The sequence below is a fragment of the Bufo bufo genome, chromosome 3 (genome assembly GCF_905171765.1).
Source record: "Bufo bufo chromosome 3, aBufBuf1.1, whole genome shotgun sequence".
Classification (NCBI taxonomy): Eukaryota; Metazoa; Chordata; class Amphibia; order Anura; family Bufonidae; genus Bufo; species Bufo bufo.
Window position 1 is genome coordinate 485,804,228 of NC_053391.1, and position 21,167 is coordinate 485,825,394.

The window sequence follows — 21,167 nt, forward strand, 5'->3', positions numbered from 1 at the left end:
AGCCAAAGGTATTTATCTGCAATTAATATACGTATGTGTAAAATGTTCACACATGTTTCTACATTTCCAGCCGTCCCGATGTCTTTGGTGGTATAATGCAGGCAAGATCCTTATTCCTTTCAAAGCGCTGTAGTAAAATGGCTCTGTCTTCTTGCTTTCCCTTTCATGCGCACGCCGTTCCAGCCGGCAGCTAGCGTGTGTACGGGGAAGCCTGTAAGAGTTAAGGTCCATTCACACGTCCGCAATTTTGTTCCGTATTTTGCGGAACGGAATTGCGGATCCATTCATTTCAATGGGGCAGCAAGATGTGCTGCCCGGACATGGAATTGCGAACCCACACTTCAAAGTCCACAATTCCGTTCCCGAAAAAAAAATAGAACATGTCCTATTCTTGTCCGCAATTGCGGACAAGAACAGGCATATTCTATTAGTGCCGGCAAAATGCGGAACGCACATTGCCGCTGTCCGTGTTTTTCGGATCCGCAAAACACGTTGCAGACGTGTGAATTGACCCTTAGTCAGGGAATGTTCCTGTGTGACGTCACACCTGTGTTTCTTCATCAGGGATGGGCAAGTATGTTAGTCCTCCAGATTAAATAGGCATTCCGTTCCCATGACATGAAGAGGATGGATCGTGACTTTACTACAAAAGAAAACACAAGGGATAAAAAAACTGAATAAAGAGAAAAATAAAAATTGATAAGGAGAAAAGTTAGGAGAAAAGTTACCAACATGCCCTATTTTTACTTTTTTTAAAAAGCACAAAGTTTGGCCAGTTTAATAGGCCTAAATAAAAAAAATATTAATAAAAATAACCATAAAGAAGGTTTTTTCCCCCTGCAGAATGTGCAATAATTGCATGCAGAACAGTGAAAAATAAAAACAGGATTGGAGAAATTAGGGATGGTCCAAGACCTGTATAAAATTGAGGATAATATCACATGTAACACAAAATGAGTGATCTATTATATAAAATGTCCATGTGAGAAAATATATATATAGGTCGAACTAAAAGGGCTCTCAAAACAAGAGTTGGAGAACAATCACATCACTACATAGACCACCATGGAGGTCAATTTTCAGGCTTGGTCTTTGGAGGTATTGAGAAAGTAAAAAAGGATATAGGAGGCGGGGACTATATTAAACAAATGTCACGATGTGAAAGCAAATGGATATATAGGCTGAATAGCCTGGCACCTAGGGGTCTGAATTAGGAAATCAAACTCTTTGCTTTTTACCAATTACCTCCCTTTTAAATATAGTTGGCCAAGATATAGCTGGAAGGAAACCGTTTGCATAAAACTCACAGTAAAAATCATATGAAATACTTCCATGAATTATAGCACTGATAGCCAGTAATGTAGTGGGAAACAGGAGTAAGATCGATTCCCTCTTTGTGTAGGAGCTTGTCATGGGAACGGAATGCCTATTTAATCTGGAGGACTAACATACTTGCCCATCAGCCCATCCCTGACGAAGAAACATGTTGGAAGGCTTTTTTTTTCCCCTGGAGGCACCCGTACTAACAGGTGCGATGTCACACAGGAACATTCCCTGACTAACTCTTACAGACTTCCCTGTACGCACTCTAGCTACCAGCCGGAGCGGCGTGCGCATGAAAGGGGAAGCAAGAAGACCAAGTCATTTTACTACAGCGCTTCGAAAGGAATAAGGATCTCGCCTGCATTATACCAAAGGCAGCGGGACGGCTGGAAATGTAGAAATATGGGTGAGAACATTTTACACATACCTATATTAATTGCAGATAAATACCTTTGGCTAATTAGATATACCAATACAAAGAAGTGTCTTTTCCTCAGCGCGGAGATCCACTTTACCCTCTACTATCGAGACATCCTATGTAGTCAGTTGGCCGCTGCCTATGTGAGCCATCACCCAACCTCACAAAGGTCTGACCAGGGGGCCCTCTGCGCTCACGCTCCACTGCAATGGCTGATTGAGGGGGGCGGGAGCAGTACCAGCTCCATCAGCAGCAACTTAAAGGGGTTGTCCGAGTTATGAAAAAAAATAATATAGCACTGAAAATCTGATATATAACTGAGCTAAGCAAGTTTTATGCAAAAAAAAAATATATATTTTTCCTCATTTCCCTGGTTCTTTTCTTGCCCTTTGTTTACATGCAATAAAAATAATCTCTGCCCCTCCCCCTGCTCTGCTAAGGGAGTGGATACAAGTACTGCCCCGAGTGACATGTCTGCCTGCTAGGAGACTCTGCAGCATGTTGTATGTGTAGAACTACAAGTCCCACCTGTATAATGACACTGCTAATACACACAGGATCTTCCCCCTACCTTCTTGTGAAATGCTCTCTCTAGTATGTCAGATCATGTGCCCAGAATTGTCTCCTCACTGCCTGCATAGCTGTGCAGCTGAAGGGGTTAAGAATCCTAGCAGAGAGTAGACGGCAGTGAAGGGGGGGCGTGGCCAGCACAGTGACGTCTCGTTTACAGGCTTGTAAACGACATTTATCAAAGTAGGGAGAGAAGCTGACATCACAGGTCATGTGACCCTCAGTGAAATCTGAGAAACCAGCCACTGGAGAAAGTGAGTTAATTGGAAAGCTGTTACATTTGCTTAGTTAGGAACATAGAAAGAACAAAAAAATAACTGATTACCCCTTTAAGTCTAGAGTCTCTGATGAGCACTTTGCTTCACCAACCTAGTGAAGAAACCACCCAGCAGCAGCAAGACATGGAGCAGAACCTGAACCAGCAGGTGGTGGCATACTTTGACTGTTCCCTGCCATCCCACATCGAAGATCCCCTGGACTACTGGGCAGCCAAACTTGATTTGTGGCCGCAACTGGCCAACTTTGCCCTGGACAAGCTTTCCTGCCCGGCCTGTAGGGTGGCATCACAGCAGGTGTTTAGTGCGGCGGGGAACATAGTCACCCCTTACCCCAAGGAGAACTCCCTCTTCCACCCAAAATGTAGAGACTGACCTTTGTGAAGATGATTCAGGCGTGGATCTGCCAGGATTCCCACACACCAGTGCCTGATGCATCAGACTAAATAATTCTAGGTGCCACTCCCAAACTTTGTCAAAAGAGACCCGTTTCTTGTAGCCACCTGCTTCAGCCATCCGCCTGTTACTGCCACTGCTTTTGCCCCCCACTCTATGACGGGGCCACTATTGTACTATTGTCCCTGTTTGGCCTTGTTGATATCACCATTTATTCTACCCCTCTTCTGATCGGTCAGAAGGACCGAAAATTGAGAAACACAACGGATCCTGTCTTTGGAGCAGCCATAAGGCCTGTATCATACAGTCCCTATTTTATCAGGATTTGCTCATGGTTTGGAAGTCAAAAGTAGGAGTGGGTACAAAATACAGAAGACATGCAAACTTTCCATCTCTGCTTTGGATCCACTCCTTTTTTCTTATTTTTTGGCCTTAGCAATACTGATGGATTACTGAGCAAATGCTGACCATGTGAAGGAGGATGCTCAAAAGACAGGATTTTTTTTTGGTGGGGGGGGGTTTGTTATGATGGATCAGAAGGAGGGCAAAATAAACAGTGATGTAAACACAAACTTACTGTTGACGCCCTCTTCACTCTGTTATGGGGACACTGCTTGTATCAGAGTGTAACAGAACAGGTTCTGTAAAAATCTATATGGAATCAGCTGATGGTGTAAAAGGAGTGCACTCTCACTCTATTGTAGCATCTTGGGCCACTGCACGGTTCTTCATACCTGGCACTAACATTGACCTGTAAGGGTGAGTTCAAACTTTAGTTAGTTGGTCAGTTTTGGTCCCGTAACTAACCAAATAAGTGAAGTGATTGTAAGAGTGACGCCTGTCATCTGCATGTCATACTGACTCACAGTACCGTTTCACTACCACAGCGGACTCCCTATGCATGTTTCTGCAATGCACAGTGTTCTACACCAATATACAGGCTCTCTGCAGCCAGGAAAACGATAATTTGTATAACTTACCAGTAAAATCTCTTTCTTGCTCTTCATTGGAGGGACACAGAAACCATGGGTATAGCTATGTCCTCTAGGAGGCGTTGACACTAGTAAAAGCTGTTAGCTCCTCCCCTGGCAACTATACCCCCTCCAGCCTGGAGAGAGAGCTTCAGTTTGCGAGAAGCAGTAGGAGAAGCAAGTAAACCAACGAAAAAACATGGAACAGCAACAATGCCGAGAACCAAACCAGGCTCTAACCAGCAACAGCCACAACTGTGGCCGAACAACAATACTGGGTGGGTGCTCATTTTCTCGCCCATATTCATTGGGGGACACAGAGACCATGGGACATCCGAGAGCAGTCCACAGGGAGGGAAAACCAGACACATGGAGCAAGCGCCCCTGCAGGCAACTAAGAACTGCGCCCACCGATGCATAAGTATGCACCTAGCAAATTTTTGTGAATGTGCGTAAGGTCGTCAGTAGCCGCCTTGCACAACTGCGCAGCCGAACCTTGAATCCTCCGAGCCCAAGAGCGCCCACCACTCTGGTGGAGTGAGCCGTGACACCAAAGGGCGGAACCCTGCCCCGGGTGCAGTATGCTTCAGCAATTGCAGACGTGCAATTGCCACCCTGGAGGCCGCCAATGCCTTGCGAGGACCCTCCGGGACGACAAAAAAGAGGAGCCCGTACGCCGGAAGGAACTGGAGGCTGGCAAATAAATAGTCAGAGCCCTGATAACGTCCAAATGGTGTAACTCCCGTTCCCTAGGGTGTGAAGGGGAGGGACACTGATGTAAGGACAATTTCTTCATTGAAATGGAAATCAGAGACCACATCGGGAGAAGGAATGAACAGGCCGGAGGACCGCTTATCCCTGTGAAGAACCAGGAAGGTTCTCTGCAAGAGAGTGCCCCAACCTGGACACCCATCTGATGGATGTGATAGTCACAAGAAAAAACTACATTCCAGGACCGGAGTCTGAGAGACATCTCCCGCAAGGGTTCAAGGGGGAATTCCGGAAACTGTAATTGGTCCACCGAAGTTCCTCGAGCCGAAGAGGCTTGTGGGGAGACTGAGAAGCTGGCTGATAAACTACCAAGAAAAAACGCCTGAATGACGCGTGTCCAACCGCAAGCCAAGGAATCAATACATTGGATAGGTAGAAGTAGAGACGATATGAGAATCACCGGCGGTGAGGAGCTCCATCAGCGACCGTGTATTGACTGTGTAGTAACGCTGCTCTACGGAAATTTCGACCAGACCAAGAAGAGAGAAAAACAAGAGAAAAACTCCTGCCTCGAGGAGGAAGAATAGAAGGGGTGTTCTGTTCCAGGAACGAAACTCCAGCAACAGTGGCGAGTCGCGACAGCACCCCCGCTCCGCCTGGCGTGGTGAGTCTTGTAGTCTAGCCACGGAAAGTGTAGTGAAAAGGCATGACTACCATCAGACTGACGTGGCAGTCAGTAGTCAAGTCGTGAGAGGTAGTTGTAGATACGGGTAGGACACCCAGGACCAACGGGTAGGATTCACCTGTTGAAGGGGGAATATGGAAAAACGTCACAGCCCAACAGTCAGTCCAGAACGAGACTGGAAGAAAAAAAAACACAGAACCAATACCCTGCATCAATGTAAATGAGGGGAAGTAGTAACGTCGGAGCTAGCAAGGTTTGCGGAGTGACAGTGAACCCTGAGCCAGAGAAGGAAAAAAACGGAAGAAAAAGGGGGCAGGGCGAAGCCCATTCCCCATCTGAGACTGGCACTACACAGAAGTAGCCACCTGATTAGTGGCGGCGCCATACTCCACCTAAGGAGGAGGCCATGCAGCGTACGCCACCAAATTCGGCGTTAGAAGAATCCGTCACCTGACGAAGGAGCCGTGCAGGAGGAGCCAGAGTATGTAATGGCTACTCTAGGACCCCCCGTACCGTAGGAGCCGCAGCGTGCCCCACCAGCACAAACTGAGGGGCAGACTAGAGGAATCCGATAGAAGCCATGGTACCATACTGCCTCAGGGAAGGAGAGCTAACCTTAAACACTCCACCTGGGAAGGGCGTCGAAAAGGAACAACCGCCAAGCCAGCGTCTGGGTGGAACCCTTACCTGAATGGATGCCGCACTGCAGCAACTGCGAACGCTAGTACCAGCATAAAAACCGCACCAGCGGAGAACACGCTGCAAAGCCAAACCAGAGTGCCAGCACAACCACTTCCCACATCAGGAATGGTGAATAACATTGGAACATTGGAGGACCATGGATATAGGGACGCTAGGACACATGAGTGACGCTGGGCAACCCCCTGAAGAGAGAGGTAGTCATATATCTGCCCCAAACCGGCATCGAAGGAAAAGGACACAACGTGGAAAAAGCCACAGTATCCACTGGCGGCACCGAAATACCATTAGAAGAAGAGTACAGGGCACCAGCGTGAAACGATACTCGCTACGCCCCACTTGTAGAAGAAGCTAAGGCATCTATAGCCATGGCGTAGTTGAAGTGCAACATCCAAGATGTGTACTCATTCCCCACGGTAGTGGATCACTTGTGGAAGGGGCAATGTTGCAATTATCCCACCAATGAAAGGGGGTAATGCTTGCGGCAAGCACTGCACAGTGGTAGCAGGAACCGAATCCAAATAGAGAGAGAGTATACGCCTCTTTCGGAAAGGGCAAGGCATATGGAGAGTCCCGTATCAATACCCCACCTACGTAAGGGGGTAAGACATACAGTAAAACACTGAACCAGGGATAATGCCATAGCGCCACCTGGAAGAGGCTAATGCATACAGTAAGTACTGACCCCAGTGGGAATGCAGTTCCGCCACCTATCAAAAGGGGGAACGCCTACTGCCGGCACTGAAACAGTTCTAGTGCGGTTAGACCACAATGGAGGTAGGTCATATCCAAGGGAGTACTGCATCCAGTAGTAGTGCAATACTCCGCCCAAGGAAGGGGGTAATGCATACGACAAGTACTGCTGTCTACCTTGGACGCCATCTTGGAAGATCGCACCGGAATCACGGCAGAGAGCACCCCCTACTCCTGTCAGGGAAGTTATTAACCCCCTAAGAGCCCTGACAACAGCAGATCACAGATAGAGGAGAGCCTCCTTCGCTCCCTTCCCTGTGTCCCCGCCGGTGCATGTTCCCGGTCTCACCGATTCCTCATGGTAGCCCTGCATCGGAGGCCACATGAACAGAGCAGCAGTTGAATGCGCCCGCCCGGCAACGGATGGGGGGTTGCACCCTGCGGGCCGGGCAAAGAATATCGCGTCCGGAGCACCGATGCGGTGCCGGCCGAACGTATGCAGTTAACCCCCACTGGAGCGGCGCGACCGGCGTCTGCTCCCGAAGGGGGTGGCAATGAGGTAGGTGCCACAATAGTGGACGGCGCCGGCCCTTATCAATCCAACAACTCCGGAGGGTGGAGGGGAGCGGCCTGCCTGTGCGCTCCGGACGGCGTATTAACCCCCCATGTGCCGATGTCCCTTCTTGGACAAGAGGAGTGAAGGGAATGACAAGAGGGGTGCTGATGGCTTGAGGGGAGCTGGTGATGGCCTCAGGCAAACAGGGTGGTCCTGGAAATGGCTTCAGGGCATATGCAGCGGGGGAGGTCGGGACTATGCATTAGCGCACGGCGGAGCGCAGAGGGACCTGAGTGAGTGAGCGCAGAGCTCTCCTGTCGCTGAAAATATAATCCCCAGGAGTGAGGGAGGGCCAGGAGGGTTAACCCGGCGTCCGCCCCCGAAGGGGTGGAGAAGGGTAGATGCCGCCTTGTAGGGGAGCGGGAGCTGCGCTCCACTCCCTGCATGTTATTACGGAAATACGGCAGGTCTTAATTCGCGCAGGTAATGCATACAGCACACTATTAACCCCCTATGTCCTCCACTCATTCATCAACCAAACAGCCTGTGCCAGAGGGGAATGCTTCAGTGGTGCTGGAATGGCTGCAGGTGCTGGGCTATGCTGAAGCCCTGTCTGTTCGCAGACTATTGCCACCACAAGGGAGGGGGAGACCAACTCAGAGGGTCAAACACTCACCTAAGTCCCGTGTACTCACCTCTCTTCTCTTTCCTGCCGCCATCTTCACCCCTTCAGCTACTGGCACCGTAGTGGCAGGACGCTGGAAAAGGGGGGCTTGGATGGGTGACCCTTTGGCTGGCTGGATGCAGGGGAGCGAGGCTGCCCTGGTCCACCTTGTCTTCTGTGGGGGATGCAGCAGTGCGGGTGACCGGCACTGGCGCAACTCGACCCCGGGAGAACAGGGAGGCGAGGCGTCCACTGTATTCCCATCTGAAAAAGAAGGAAAAAAAATAAACTAAAATAAAAAATCTTCAGGAGAGGTCTTGCCTCCTATTGACACTAGAAAAAACTGAAGCTCTCTCTCCAGGCTGGAGGGGGTATAGCTGCCAGGGGAGGAGCTAACAGCTTTTACCAGTGTCAACGCCTCCTAGAGGACATAGCTATACCCATGGTCTCTGTGTCCCCCAATGAATATGGGCGAGAAATAGCTGTTTAATGCAATAGATATATCGATCGATATATATCACATACAAAGCAGTGAACATTTATGGCTATGCAGTCCGGCTATTAAAAAAAAAAAAAAAAAGGGACTTTTCAAATACAACCTTGTGCTCAGCCTGCTATATGATGAGCAATAAGAAACAATATTGCAGCTTGCACAGGTGTGTGAAATGTTGTATCAAACAGATTTTCCCCTAGTAGCATTTAAAAATTTTGCACAAGGCTTTGTCTAACCTTTATGAAAATACTGTAGCTATATTAAAGGACAGGTGTAATCAGGAAATTATTTTAAAAATGTTATGCTAAACAGTTTAAGAATGTTTTTTTTTTCTTCTTCAATGTCTATGTAGAGAAAATATACAAAAATAAACAATATGAAAATAAAAAGTTTAGAACAAAATGAATGCTACAATATTTAATTGGTCAAAAAAAACATAGGCGATACATCCCCTATAAGAAATTTGGCACAGAAAAAAAAGGCACACAAAATGGTGCCCAAAGGTGGGCATTGTCTTTACACTTCTGAGGCTGAGACCTGGTTGACCTAGTTCTACAACAAACAAGATGCTTCCTGTTCAAATGGAAGCTATGACACCAGTGTGGAAAGAGCATTCTTCTGTTTTGCTTTCTAACAATTTTTAATATCAAGAAATATCTAACTGTTTTAAACAAAACAAGTTATAATTTTGTGGCATTTTGAGTTTAATGCAGAAGTTTTTTTTTTTAGTTGCAGCATAAACTGAACTAATACAACAGAGTAAGCTGGAAGTGTTAATGCAAATAATGCAAAGTGAAATTCTTATTTGTGCACACATTAAGTATCAGAAGACCATAAAACAAATGTATAGTGTTAAAACTCAAATGAATGCAGCTTTGAAAATAAAGGCATCCTATACATAAGACAAACATAGAAAAATCATACCTGTAACAGTCAGCAAAAATATAAACTGCTTACATGCAGAGTATACTGTATCTGTGTGCTGCAAACAAATCGCATAATGAAGTACAACGTGAATAAGTGAGACAGCAGGGGACTCGCGCTGAGACTCATGGCGTTTGTATTTCATTGTTGTTTATTGAAGAGTGAGGGAGATATTGCCAGACATGCCAAAAAGACATTTCACATTTAAGGGCCTGAAGCTAAATGTCCAATGTCAAAATCACATAAATTTGGGCACTATGGGTGACCAAAACTAATAAAAATATACCAATATAAATCTGTGCAAAATGAATGTTCTTGACCATCATATTTGAAAATGAATCCTATAACATGGCAAAAGTTGTATTCTACAGACTTCTTTGTTAGTACACTGTGGAGACAAATTTGTCTTGACGATTATAACATCGTGCTAATTATGAACTCGACATACCACTTTTTGCGAATGGCATGGGGAGCACCATTTTAAAAAGCTTTGTAGGCCCTTTGGATGACACCAGATCTAAGTCCATGAGTCTTAAAATTCATCTACAGCAACCACACTCCTAATTAGTTGATAACTGAAGACAATGGTAAGCAGTTTCTCCCAAGCCACAAAAGTGGAAAACTGAAGATAAAGGATGACAGAATAGAATAATCCAGTTAGAGTTACAGGCCTGCAGGGAACATCTGTCTCTTCTAGAAGAATTCATTTTAACATGTTCTTTTATTCCATTCTGGGGTATGATGCATCTCTCCTGACTCAACGCCTGCAGAACAACTGCTTATACTCACTACTGCTCCTTTTTCCTCAACACAAAAAGAAAGAAACCTAAACAGAAGAGGTAAGTTTATTTCATGTTAGTTTTCCTGATATACGCCAACAGTAGTGGTCTTCACGCAGCACTAAGGAGATCTTGTAAAGCCGCCTGCTGGACTGGGCTCAGCTGTGATACACATTGTGTGAACAGTCCTCCGGATGCCTAAAAAAAAGGTTTAGTAAACATTAATATATGCAATTGCCAACATAGATATCTCAAATAACCTTCTAAAAATTCCTATTGGGTTGTGGCCTAATCAACAGCATATTCTGCTTGTTTTCTATGACTTGCAGTGGATTTCAGCTATGGCTCAGGGTGAAAAACGGTCATTCTCCCTTCAGTGATCTAAGAAAGATCAGAGTAGCAGCTCTGCGATTTTAGGCAACCAATCGTCGTTACATTCTTAAACAGGTTGCTTGCAGCCATTAATAAGCATTCCTGCAGAACCCCTTTAAAGTTAATGGATCTGCCAAGGGATATGCCTGAATACAGTTTTCAGGTATTTAAACATACGCACCCACAGCAGAATGCTCAGCAAACAGCTGAAACCAATTGTGAACACAACCTTAATTTTTCTTATGCAATGTGTGCTAGCTGGTATAGTACAGTACATAAAATAACTAAAGTGTGTGTCTATCTAAGGGACCTAAAACAGTCAGAAGCTAGAACTTACCTGAACTTGTCGTACTACATTGGCAAGTCTTTTACCACAAAAGTCTTCATTTTTGACAGATTCATGGACTCCTCCATCTGCTATAATACTAAATATTTTGGGTAAGTTTGAGTTGTTGGGTCCAAGCACAATTGGATTGTTACTGTGGGGAAAAAAATAAATAAATGACAGTACATTGATGCAACTGTAAAAACACTGCAGTAATACAATATATTTTTGGGAAATGAATGACTGAGGTAAGTGTTTATAGAAATATACATCTATACATTTATCAAAGCTAAATGCAACTGAACCAGTTTTGTATATAAGATATAGAGCAACATGGAATTAAGGGTCCATTCACACGTCCGCAATTTCGTTCCGCATTTTGCAGAACGGAATTGCGGACCCATTCATTTCTATGGGGCAGCACGATGTGCTGCCCGGATCGCGAATTGCAGATCCACACTTCCCGGTCCGCAATTCTGATCCTGATTGCAATTGCGGACAAGATTAGGCATTTTCTATTAAGTGCCGGCAATGTATGGACTACTTATCCCTCAGCATGTACAATACAAAGTAACTTATGCTACCATGATGGGAAATATTAAAAACACATAGCAGGCACCAATCTGTATAAATTCTGAAGCATATTTCTTAACATTTCTCCCATACTAGTCTACTCAAGGTAGTCTAATGTAACTGCTGTCTGCACACCCCACAGTAGAAAAGGGATGTTCTTTCATCTGAGCACCCAACCCACCACCTAGAGTCTATAGCTAATTTAAGGAGTAATTACAATCCTTTTTAAGAAAAGCTTCCCCTGAAGAACTGATTACAGGTTATCAGGCCGCAGAGATCCCCAACATTCAGCTGTAATCTGTTATGGACCTGGCAGCAAGTGTCATATCCCCCTTGCAGCACTACCAATGGCAACAGAAAGCATTTACCACAATGCCTATTGAAATCAATGGATTGACTATGAACTATATGGATGTGCCGAGTTCTCTAAAGTGAGAGAGACTTTTTGTAGCCACTTTTGAAAATGACAAGCGAAAAAAAAGATAAGTAAAAACCACAATCACTTTTGTTTTTTGAATTTTAACATGTCCTAGAACTGCTTCTTTTATTTAAAACAAGTACCGTATTTTTCGCTTTATAAGACGCACTTTTCCCCCCCCAATAGTGGGGGGAAAATGGCAGTGCGTCTTATAAAGCGAACACTGCCATGTTTACTTTGCTGACGCTGATACATCGCAAGCCGCAATGTATCAGCGGGGTGGGAGGAGGGGACGGAGGCTGGCAACACTTGCGGCGGGGCCCAAAGCAGTCACTGTACTGTAATACATCGGACCCCGCTCACGGTAATTATCACATGTAAAGTCTATAATCTTCAAGCAGTGTCTCTGCTTTAAACTAGGGCAATCCTCTGTAGTGCAACTCACTATGAAAGCGGCAGGCAGAGCGGCAGCGTAACCTCTCGATTCTCACTCATTCATGGGAAGGAAGTGGGAGGAGCATTAATGAGTGAGAATCGCGAGGTTACGCTGCCGCTCTGCCTGCCGCTTTCATAGTGAGTTGCACTACAGAGGATTGCCCTAGTTTAAAGCAGAGATACTGCTTGAAGATTATAGACTTTACATATGAAAACGGCTTCATTACACTCTGCTTTCTTCTATACCAGTACTCACTATGAAAGCAGCGGTCCTGCCGGCGCGTGACGTCACTCACTCGGTCATGCTCCTCCCACTTCATTAATGAAGCTGGCAGGAGCGTGACTGACTGAGTGAGTGACGTCACGTGCTGGCCGGACTGCTGCTTTTATAGTGAGTACTGGTATAGAAGAAAGCAGAGCCATTAAAAGATTTTACATATAAAGTCTACTGTGTGCCCTGTGGTGTAATGGGGGTCACTATTCACACAGGGACAATATACTGTGACACATGATACTGTGACCAGCATAAGATCATCTTATGCTGGTCACAGTATCATATGTGTCACAGTATATTGTCCCTGTGTGAATAGTGACCCCCATTACATAAGATGCTATATATGATGCTACATCCCCCGTAGTAGTGCGTCACCCAAAGGTCCCCCATAACAGTGCGTCACCCACAGGTCCCCCCATAACAGTGCGTCACCCACAGGTCCCCCCATAACAGTGCGTCACCCACAGGTCCCCCCATAACAGTGCGTCACCCACAGGTCCCCCCATAACAGTGCGTCACCCACAGGTCCCCCCATAACAGTGCGTCACCCACAGGTCCCCCCCATAACAGTGTGTCATCCACAGACCACCATTAGTTCAAAACCCCTCCAAAAGCACACCATTAGTTCAAAACCCCTCCAAAAGCACACCTTTTGGTTCAAAAATTTATTTTCTTATTTTCCTCCTCAAAAATCTAGGTGCGTCTTATCAGGTGCGTCTTATAAAGCGAAAAATACGGTAGTTTACAGGCAGGGCAAGAAAAAGGCTGACAGAACCCAAATGGCACCCTAAGAAGATATATTACACATTTTTACATGTACTACTGATTTATGCAATTTGACAGATATAAAATTTTACCTTTCTAGAAGGTCACAGAGAAAGTTAAAAGTGTGAACAGCTTCCTCTTTGTCCTCATGCAGCGGCAGCCATGACAGCCAATGAGGCAGAACTTCATCAACATTAACGCAATCTGGTCTGTATTTCATTATTTTTCCTACAGCTGAAATGCAATTCTCTGTTGCATTGATATTCTCTTTGGTTTTAGAGTCGGGGGTCTGTATAACCCCAACAAGAAGTGGAAGAGATTCTACAACCAAAAAGGGAAAAGACAGTGTTTGAAGAAAAAAAAAAAAAAAAAACACTAAAAGTAAAATGGCCTATTATACACCTACAATCACATACCTGTACAGAAAGGACGATAATTATCACCACCAAACTGTGCCATCACACCAACACCATAAGCAGCCGCTTGACGAACCTCTGGACTGCTGTCACAGATTGACTGTACCAGAGGTCTAAGGAAGTATTCGGCGTATTTGAAGGAAGTGGGGCTACAGTGTTCAATGACGTCATCAAAGATACAGAGTCCCCACTGTCTGTCTGGCCATGGTCGATGAGGACACTGAAGAAAAATAAATAAATCAAACACTGGCAATTTAGGACATGTAGACAAAATGTAGTATTAAAAAAATTACATTAAAACATGCAATAAAAAATGAAAATGTGCTACAATCAATTTGACAATAGCATTTCAATCACCACAAATAATAGAGTCTAAAGTTAACTTACAATTAAGTTAACAATTAATGGCAGCAACTGCTCAAACCACGGCAACACCTTCTCTTTGTAGCTACTGAATATAGAGTGCAAAATGTCTGCTACTTTAGTCAGAATGTAAACGTCGTTGTCATCCTGTGGACATAAAACAAATAATTTGTTATGTGGGAGAGAAGTCTTCATTAAACAAATTTAAAAGGTAATTAGTGTAGTCTCATTCAGGCTCCAAACCATAAACAAAACATGTGCTTAGAAAGGAGCTAGTTTTGCATTTACATTGGGGTTGGTAGCACCAAATTTCATGCGAGTTTAACCACCTCAGCTCCCCTAGCTTAAACCCCCTTAATGACCAGACCACTTTTTACAATTCTGCACTACACTACTTTCACGGTTTATTGAATTTTTTATTTTTTTGCCACCAGTTAGCGGAAATTTATTTTTTCTTGTTTTTTCTCACAAAGTCTCCCTTTCCGCTAACTTGTGACAAAAAGTTAAATCTTTCATGGACTCAATAAGCCCCTCAGCAAATACCTTGGGGTGTCTACTTTCCGAAATGGGGTCATTTGTGGGGTGTGTTTACTGTTCTGGCATTTTGGGTGGGGCTAAATTGTGAGCAACCCTGTAAAGCCTAAAAGTACTCGTTGGACTTTCGGCCCCTTTACGCACCTAGGCTGCAAAAAAGTGGCACATGTGTTATCGCCGTACTCAGGAGAAGTAGGGCAATGTGTTTTGGGGTGTCTTTCTACATATACCCATGCTGGGCGAGAGGAATATCTCTGTAAATTGACAACTTTGTATAAAAAAAATAAAAAAGTTGTCATTTACAAAGATATTTCTCTCACCCAGCATGGGTATATGTAAAAATACACCACAAAACACATTGCCCTACTTCTCCTGAGTACGGCGATACCACGTGACACTTTTTTGGAGCCTAGGTGCGCAAAGGGGCCCAAATTCCAATTAGAATCTTTACGATTTTTTACGCATTTGGATTCCAAACTACTTCTCACGCTTTAGGTCCCGTAAAGTGCCAGGGCAGTATAAATACCCCACAAGTGACCCCATTTTGGAAAGAAGACACCCCAAGGTATTCCGTGAGGGGCATGGGGAGTTCATAGAAGATTTTTTTTTGGTACAAGTTAGCGGAAAATGTTTTTTTTTTCTCTTACAAAGTCCCATATTCCACTAACTTGTGACAAAAAATTAAATTTTACATGAACTCGCCATGGCCCTCACAAAATACCTTGGTGTCTTCTTTCCAAAATGGGGTCACATGTGGAATATTTATACTGCCCTGGCATTTTAGGGGCCCTAAAGCATGAGAAGAAGTCTGTAATATAAATGTCTAAAAATTTTTACGCATTTTGATTCCGTGAGGGGTATGATGAGTTCATGTGAGATTTTATTTTTTGTCACAAGTTAGTGGAATATGAGACTTTGTAAGGAAAAAAAAAAAAAAAAAAATCTATGGACTCGCCATGCCCCTCAAAAGTGATCTTTTTACAGCGCCGCAGCGATTTTACGGTGTTTTTGCAGTGATCAGAAAAAAAAAATTCTGTCACTGCGGTGGGGCGGACTGAACGCAAGTGTGCGCACAAGATCAGGCCTGATCGGGCAAACACTGCGTTTTTTGTAGAGCCTATAGAACATGTCCTATTCTTGTCCGCAATTGCGGACAAGAAAAGGCATTTTCTATATAGTTCTGGCAATGTGCGGATCCGCAAAATGCGGAAAGCACATTGCCGGTGTCCGTGTTTTGCGGAACCGCGGTGTCAGTGTTTTGCGGATCCTTGGATCCGCAAAACACATACGGGTGTCTGAATGGAGCCTTACAGGGGGGGTGATCAGGGAGTCTATATGGGGTGATCACCCCCCGTAAGGCTCCATTCAGACGTCTGTATGTGTTTTGCGGATCCGCAAAACACATACGGACGTCTGAATGGAGCCTTACAGGGGGGTGATCAATGACCGGGGGGTGATCAGGGAGTCTAATATGGGGTGATCAGGGGTTAATAAGTGATGGGGGGGTGTAGTGTAGTGGTGTTTGGTGCTACTTTACAGAGCTGTCTGTGTCCTCTGGTGGTCGATCCAAGCAAAAGGGACAACCAGAGGACCAGGTAGCAGGTATATTAGACGCTGTTAACAAAACAGCGTCTCATATACCTTTCAGGGGTTAAAAAAAAAAAATCGGATCTACAGCCTGCCAGCAAATGATCGCCGCTGGCATGCTGTAGATGAGCTCGTTTACCTGCAGTTCCTGTGAACGCGCATCGGCGCGTGAAGGAGGAATGAATCAGCCGCCTCCGGAACGCTATCCTGCGTTAGGCGGTCCGGAGGCGGTTAAAGGGGTTTTCCCACAGATGGATTATCACCTATGCACAGAATAGGTGTAAATGTCTTATCGTTGTCCAATTGCTTGCACCTCCATATTGCTATGCCCCACCACTTCCAAGATGGTTGCAAAGGAAAGCATCTGAGGGAAAAATGCCATACTCAGAGCATGCTATATTTTAAATAAATTCCAAGGAAGCAAAATTCATTTGGAAATATTATGTGTGCTTCATTGCTGTTTTTTCATATATCGTGGAAAGCAAATAGTTCAATTTCCTGGTTTAGACAATTTGGTGTAAGGCTATTGAGTCTGAAAATCCATTTTGTTTCACTGCCGGACATTTGTTTGATATAGTGGCGCGCCCCCCCCTTTTTTTGTTCATGACCACTTTATCCCTTCAAAACGGGATCCTTTAAATGTTCCTGCATGATCTTGTAAGTAGTGGCGTGACAGTGGGTGGCCGTCAAATTTTTGATTTATATTTCGGATACGTTTTTTAATTCTGGTTTTCAGCTCCCGCTTTGTCCTTCCCACATACATTTTTTGGCAGGGGCAGATAATGCGGTATATGACTCCCTTTGTGTTGCATGTAATATGCTGATTGATTTTATACGTGCAGTGGTTCCCCTTTATTTCCATAAGTGGGTTTTTGTTATGCTGTCCGTTTTTTTTTTTTTACAATTTACACACATTTTACATGGGAAGAATCCTTTCTTGAAGACATCCTTAATGATGGTCTTATTTTTATTAGGTTTTACTGTAGGGGCTATAAGGTTTGATAAATTAGATATCACAATGTTTCTTTATACCGTATTTTTTGCCCCATAGGACGCACATTTGTTGTTTATCCCAACCAGAGGTAAAATGAAGATAACATTTTTATTCAATTCATCTAAAAACTCAATCAGTAGTGTTTCCCCCCCTTTCCATATAAAAAAAAGCGGAGGAGGAAAGAAGATATTTCCACCTAAAACCCCCTGCCCGGACAGGTAAAGAAAACAACTATAGACAATTTATGAACACCATCAAACGGACTGATTAACATCTTTATTAACATACAGAGGCTAGTTTTAGCCCCACTGACAATGAGAGATGGACAGAGTTGCACATTACACTCTCCACCATTGAAATTGTTGGGATATAGCATTTCACTACAGAGAATGTGAACATTTACGTTTAACAGCAAATCTAAGACGTACCTCATCTTGCAGGGATTCCTCAACTTGTTCATCATAATCTTCATCTTGTCTTTTTACTAAAAATAAAAATATTAAGGATCAAATTCCTCACAAGCATATGTACATATATAACACAAGAAGGGAACCTGTCATCAACTTTATGCTGCCCATACTAACGGCAGAATAAAGTAGAGAGAGGTGAGTTGATTTCAGCGGTCTGTCATTTAAAAGTTAAAATTAAGTGGTTGCCGAGAACCAACATCACTATCATTGCAGACTGGACCTGGAAGAGAGTCACGGTTATTCATAAATTCCTGCTCTCCCTGCCCATCTGCTGGTGATTGACAGTCTACCTAGTTTTCTCCCTCTCTCTAGGAGATAGCTGCCAACCATCAGCAGATGGGTGAGGGGTGCAGGAGATTATGAACGTACTTGCTTCCGGACGCAATGCGTTTTTCACTTAAGCCCCATTCACTTCTATGGGGCCAGGGCTGAGTGAAAAACGCAGTATAAAGAACATGCTGCGTTTTTCACGCAACGCAGGACTGATGAGTGAAAAAAACGCTCATGTACACATACCCAATGAAATGAACGGGTCAGGATTCAGTGCAGGTGATATGCGTTCACGTCACGCATTGCAACTGTGCTGAAAACTCGCTCGTGTGAAATGGGCCTAAGAGATTGACTGCATATAATGGGTTTTAAAAATTTAAATTAGAATGGGGTAGATAAGGGATGGCCAAAATGTGGCTCTTCAGCTGTTTTAAAACTACAATTCCCACCATGCCCTGCTGTAGGTTGATAGCTGTAGGCAGTCTGGGCATGCTGGGAGCTGTAGTTTTGCAACAGCTGGAGAGCTGCAGTTTGGCCATCCCTGGGGTAGATCATTAACCTTGTGGTAGAGAAGCAAATCAAGTAAATCAGCGCATCACCATTAACCTGTAAACATACCTTGTCTTAGCTCTTGATTTTTAAAGTGCTCTTCTAGTTTACTCTTCAGCATGCCTCCAAGTTCTTCAAAATGTTCAGTGTTTAAACATCCATCTCCCATCACCTCTATGCACTGCCAGAAAAAAAAAAATTAAGCAGAGAAATCCGAGGAAAGAGCAGACTTGCACCACATTAATGAAGTTTGCAACAATATTTTTCTCAGATGTGAAATATGAGAAAGAGAAGGATCAATGAAGTGCGAACAAACTTGCTAGAATTCGAGGCCAATGGAGCAGCGGCCACTGTTACTCCATTCAGCTCTATAGGGCTGCCAGAGATAGTCAAGTGCTTGTACTCTACTATATCCAGGAGTTATGGAGCATTTATAAGATAAGGAAAGAGGGGATTTGATTTTTTAATTGGGCTTGTGTTTACTGAGAATTTAACTGACAGGCCTAGGAGCCTTCAGAGGGCAAGGCTGCCAGAGGAACCGAAAGGCTCCTGGATACTACCATTGAAATTGCTGGAGGTTTCTAATTTGTGCACCATTCTCAGCACTCCAGATACTGTATGAAAATCTGAGATCTGCAGTTTGAGATCTATTTCTCTGACACCAACTCAGATTAGATTTCTTCCCCCAGCCTTCTATATGTAAATAGCAGTGCGCCAAGTACTGACTGTTAAAGACACTACATAACTGCATCCCTGGAGAGTATCTGTAGTATGCTCGAAGATATAAAAGAGTCTAAACACATAATAAAATACTCTATGTAAAGTTTCACAACTTACCTTAGCAAAAGAGTGCATAATTTCGGACAGAACATCAGAATCTGGTTCTGTTCCAATTCCTTTTATAAGAGCATCGCACATGAAGTGCCACATTTGGGTTAGGTACTCGGGGCCGCGTACCCGTGCACATTCCAACAACAGTGGCATAGACTCTGCAGCAGCAACTCTTACCCGTATGGTTATGGTTAAGGAAAGACACAAATGTTATACAAGCCATGTTAACTCACTTTACTTGCTAAGTGCAACGGAACAATATAAATGGCAAACCTCAAACTGCTCACAAAGCAATCCTTACAAATACTGAAATCACATAAAAGACCTTTGTATGTGCAAATAAAGTAATAATTGTTTTAGAGGTCTGATGCAAAAAGATTTTTTATCAATGATCTTCTGCTATATTTTCCTTTATAAACTTTGGGCCTTATCAGAAATGCAGGAAATCACAAATCCTCACAGCTGCTTTTAGAGACCATCAGCAAACAGGTGACAGACAGGAAAGACAAAGGGACCCGAGGAGCACACAGTTTAGCCCTTGTTTAGGCAGATTACTTAGCTATGTGGCTAGTTTTTTTTTTAGCTCACAATTTTGAACACCACGAGTCACACATTAAAGATTTACTTGCAAGGATATCGTCATGAAAATAGAACTTAAGGAGTGGAACCATTAGTTTTACAACTTGTTCTGTGTACTCCACAAATCCTTCCTTCAGCTCTTTAGCATAACAGACCTGTAAGAAAAAAAAAAGGTCAGTTGACTGTTTCCAGACAAATTAAACTTTGTGCATACTTGTGAATGGTCCCACCCAACTTGAAATTCCTTTTAGCAACTATCCACAGAACGTGCTCAGATGACTTAAGCAACTGTATAATTCAGGGTGCCCTCACACATGGTGGGATTTTCTGCAACATCCCCTATGTTAGCCTATGGGGATGAAAAGTGTCAACACGCGAGTTCTGTTCTGCTGCTGATTAACCCCTAAAGGACTGGCGCCGTACATGTACGGCAGGCTAATTGGGCGGGTGCAGGAGCTGCGCCCGCCCGATCAGCGGCAAACCCAGCAGTCACTGACAGCCGGGCCCCTGCTGCATACGCCGCATTGGTGAAAACACTGATGCTGGCATATTAACCCCTTGTATGGCACGGTCAAAGCTAACTGCAGCCTGTGGAGTGGTATGCATGCCCTCCGCACCTCCAACGGGTCCCTGTGCTGCAGTGGCGGGGACCCGATGGCAGAGAAGACAGCCTGATGCCTTCCATAGGCATCAGGGCTTGCCTTCTATGGAAGCAAAAAAAGCTTACAGCCAATGCATTACAATACAGGTTGTATTGTAATGCATTGCAGAGGGGAACAGACCCCAGAAGGTGAAGTCCCAGAATGAGACAAAAATAAAAAGTAAAAAATGTGTTTTTCAGGGAAAAAAAAAAAAAAAAAAAAGGAAAAAAAAAAAAAAGACATATTGGGTATTGCTTACTAGTTTGTCTAGTAAGTCTCTCTGCTGTGATTGGACCGCGCTACAGCCAGGGAGAAGGAGACACCCATTGAGAAACAGGGCAGTCTCCTCCTCCCTGTACCAATGATATTTGTTAGCATACCAGGAGGGAAAAGTGAAAGGGGTGAACAGCAGGCGAACGGAGTGGCGCTGAGAAACTAGTAAGCTACATTACATCCCTGCACTATGCCCTACATAACCTCCTAGTTATTTCATAATGTCTGGACCCATGAAAGGTCCTCTAAGGTAAAAAAAAATTGCAGTGTCCTGAAGGGGTTAATTGTACAAAGGAACAGAAAGCAAATTACAATTTGTTGCGGATTTCATGTAGCTGAAG

At 44.2% G+C, this 21,167-nt stretch overlaps 1 protein-coding gene across 1 annotated transcript in view; it reads right to left on the reverse strand.

The window, feature by feature from the left end:
* Nucleotides 1–10,205: 10,205 nt before the first annotated feature.
* Nucleotides 10,206–21,167, reverse strand: part of IPO5 (importin 5) — a 53,222-nt gene continuing 42,260 nt past the window's right edge. The window contains exons 18-26 of the mRNA XM_040425290.1: nt 19,971–20,067; nt 19,340–19,512; nt 18,572–18,683; nt 17,642–17,697; nt 14,123–14,245; nt 13,736–13,955; nt 13,412–13,640; nt 10,867–11,008; nt 10,206–10,355 (exon numbers count right to left, since the gene is read on the reverse strand). Coding sequence (XP_040281224.1) covers nt 10,269–10,355; nt 10,867–11,008; nt 13,412–13,640; nt 13,736–13,955; nt 14,123–14,245; nt 17,642–17,697; nt 18,572–18,683; nt 19,340–19,512; nt 19,971–20,067 — 1,239 coding nt within the window. The 3' untranslated portion in view covers nt 10,206–10,268. The remainder of the gene's footprint in view (nt 10,356–10,866; nt 11,009–13,411; nt 13,641–13,735; nt 13,956–14,122; nt 14,246–17,641; nt 17,698–18,571; nt 18,684–19,339; nt 19,513–19,970; nt 20,068–21,167) is intronic.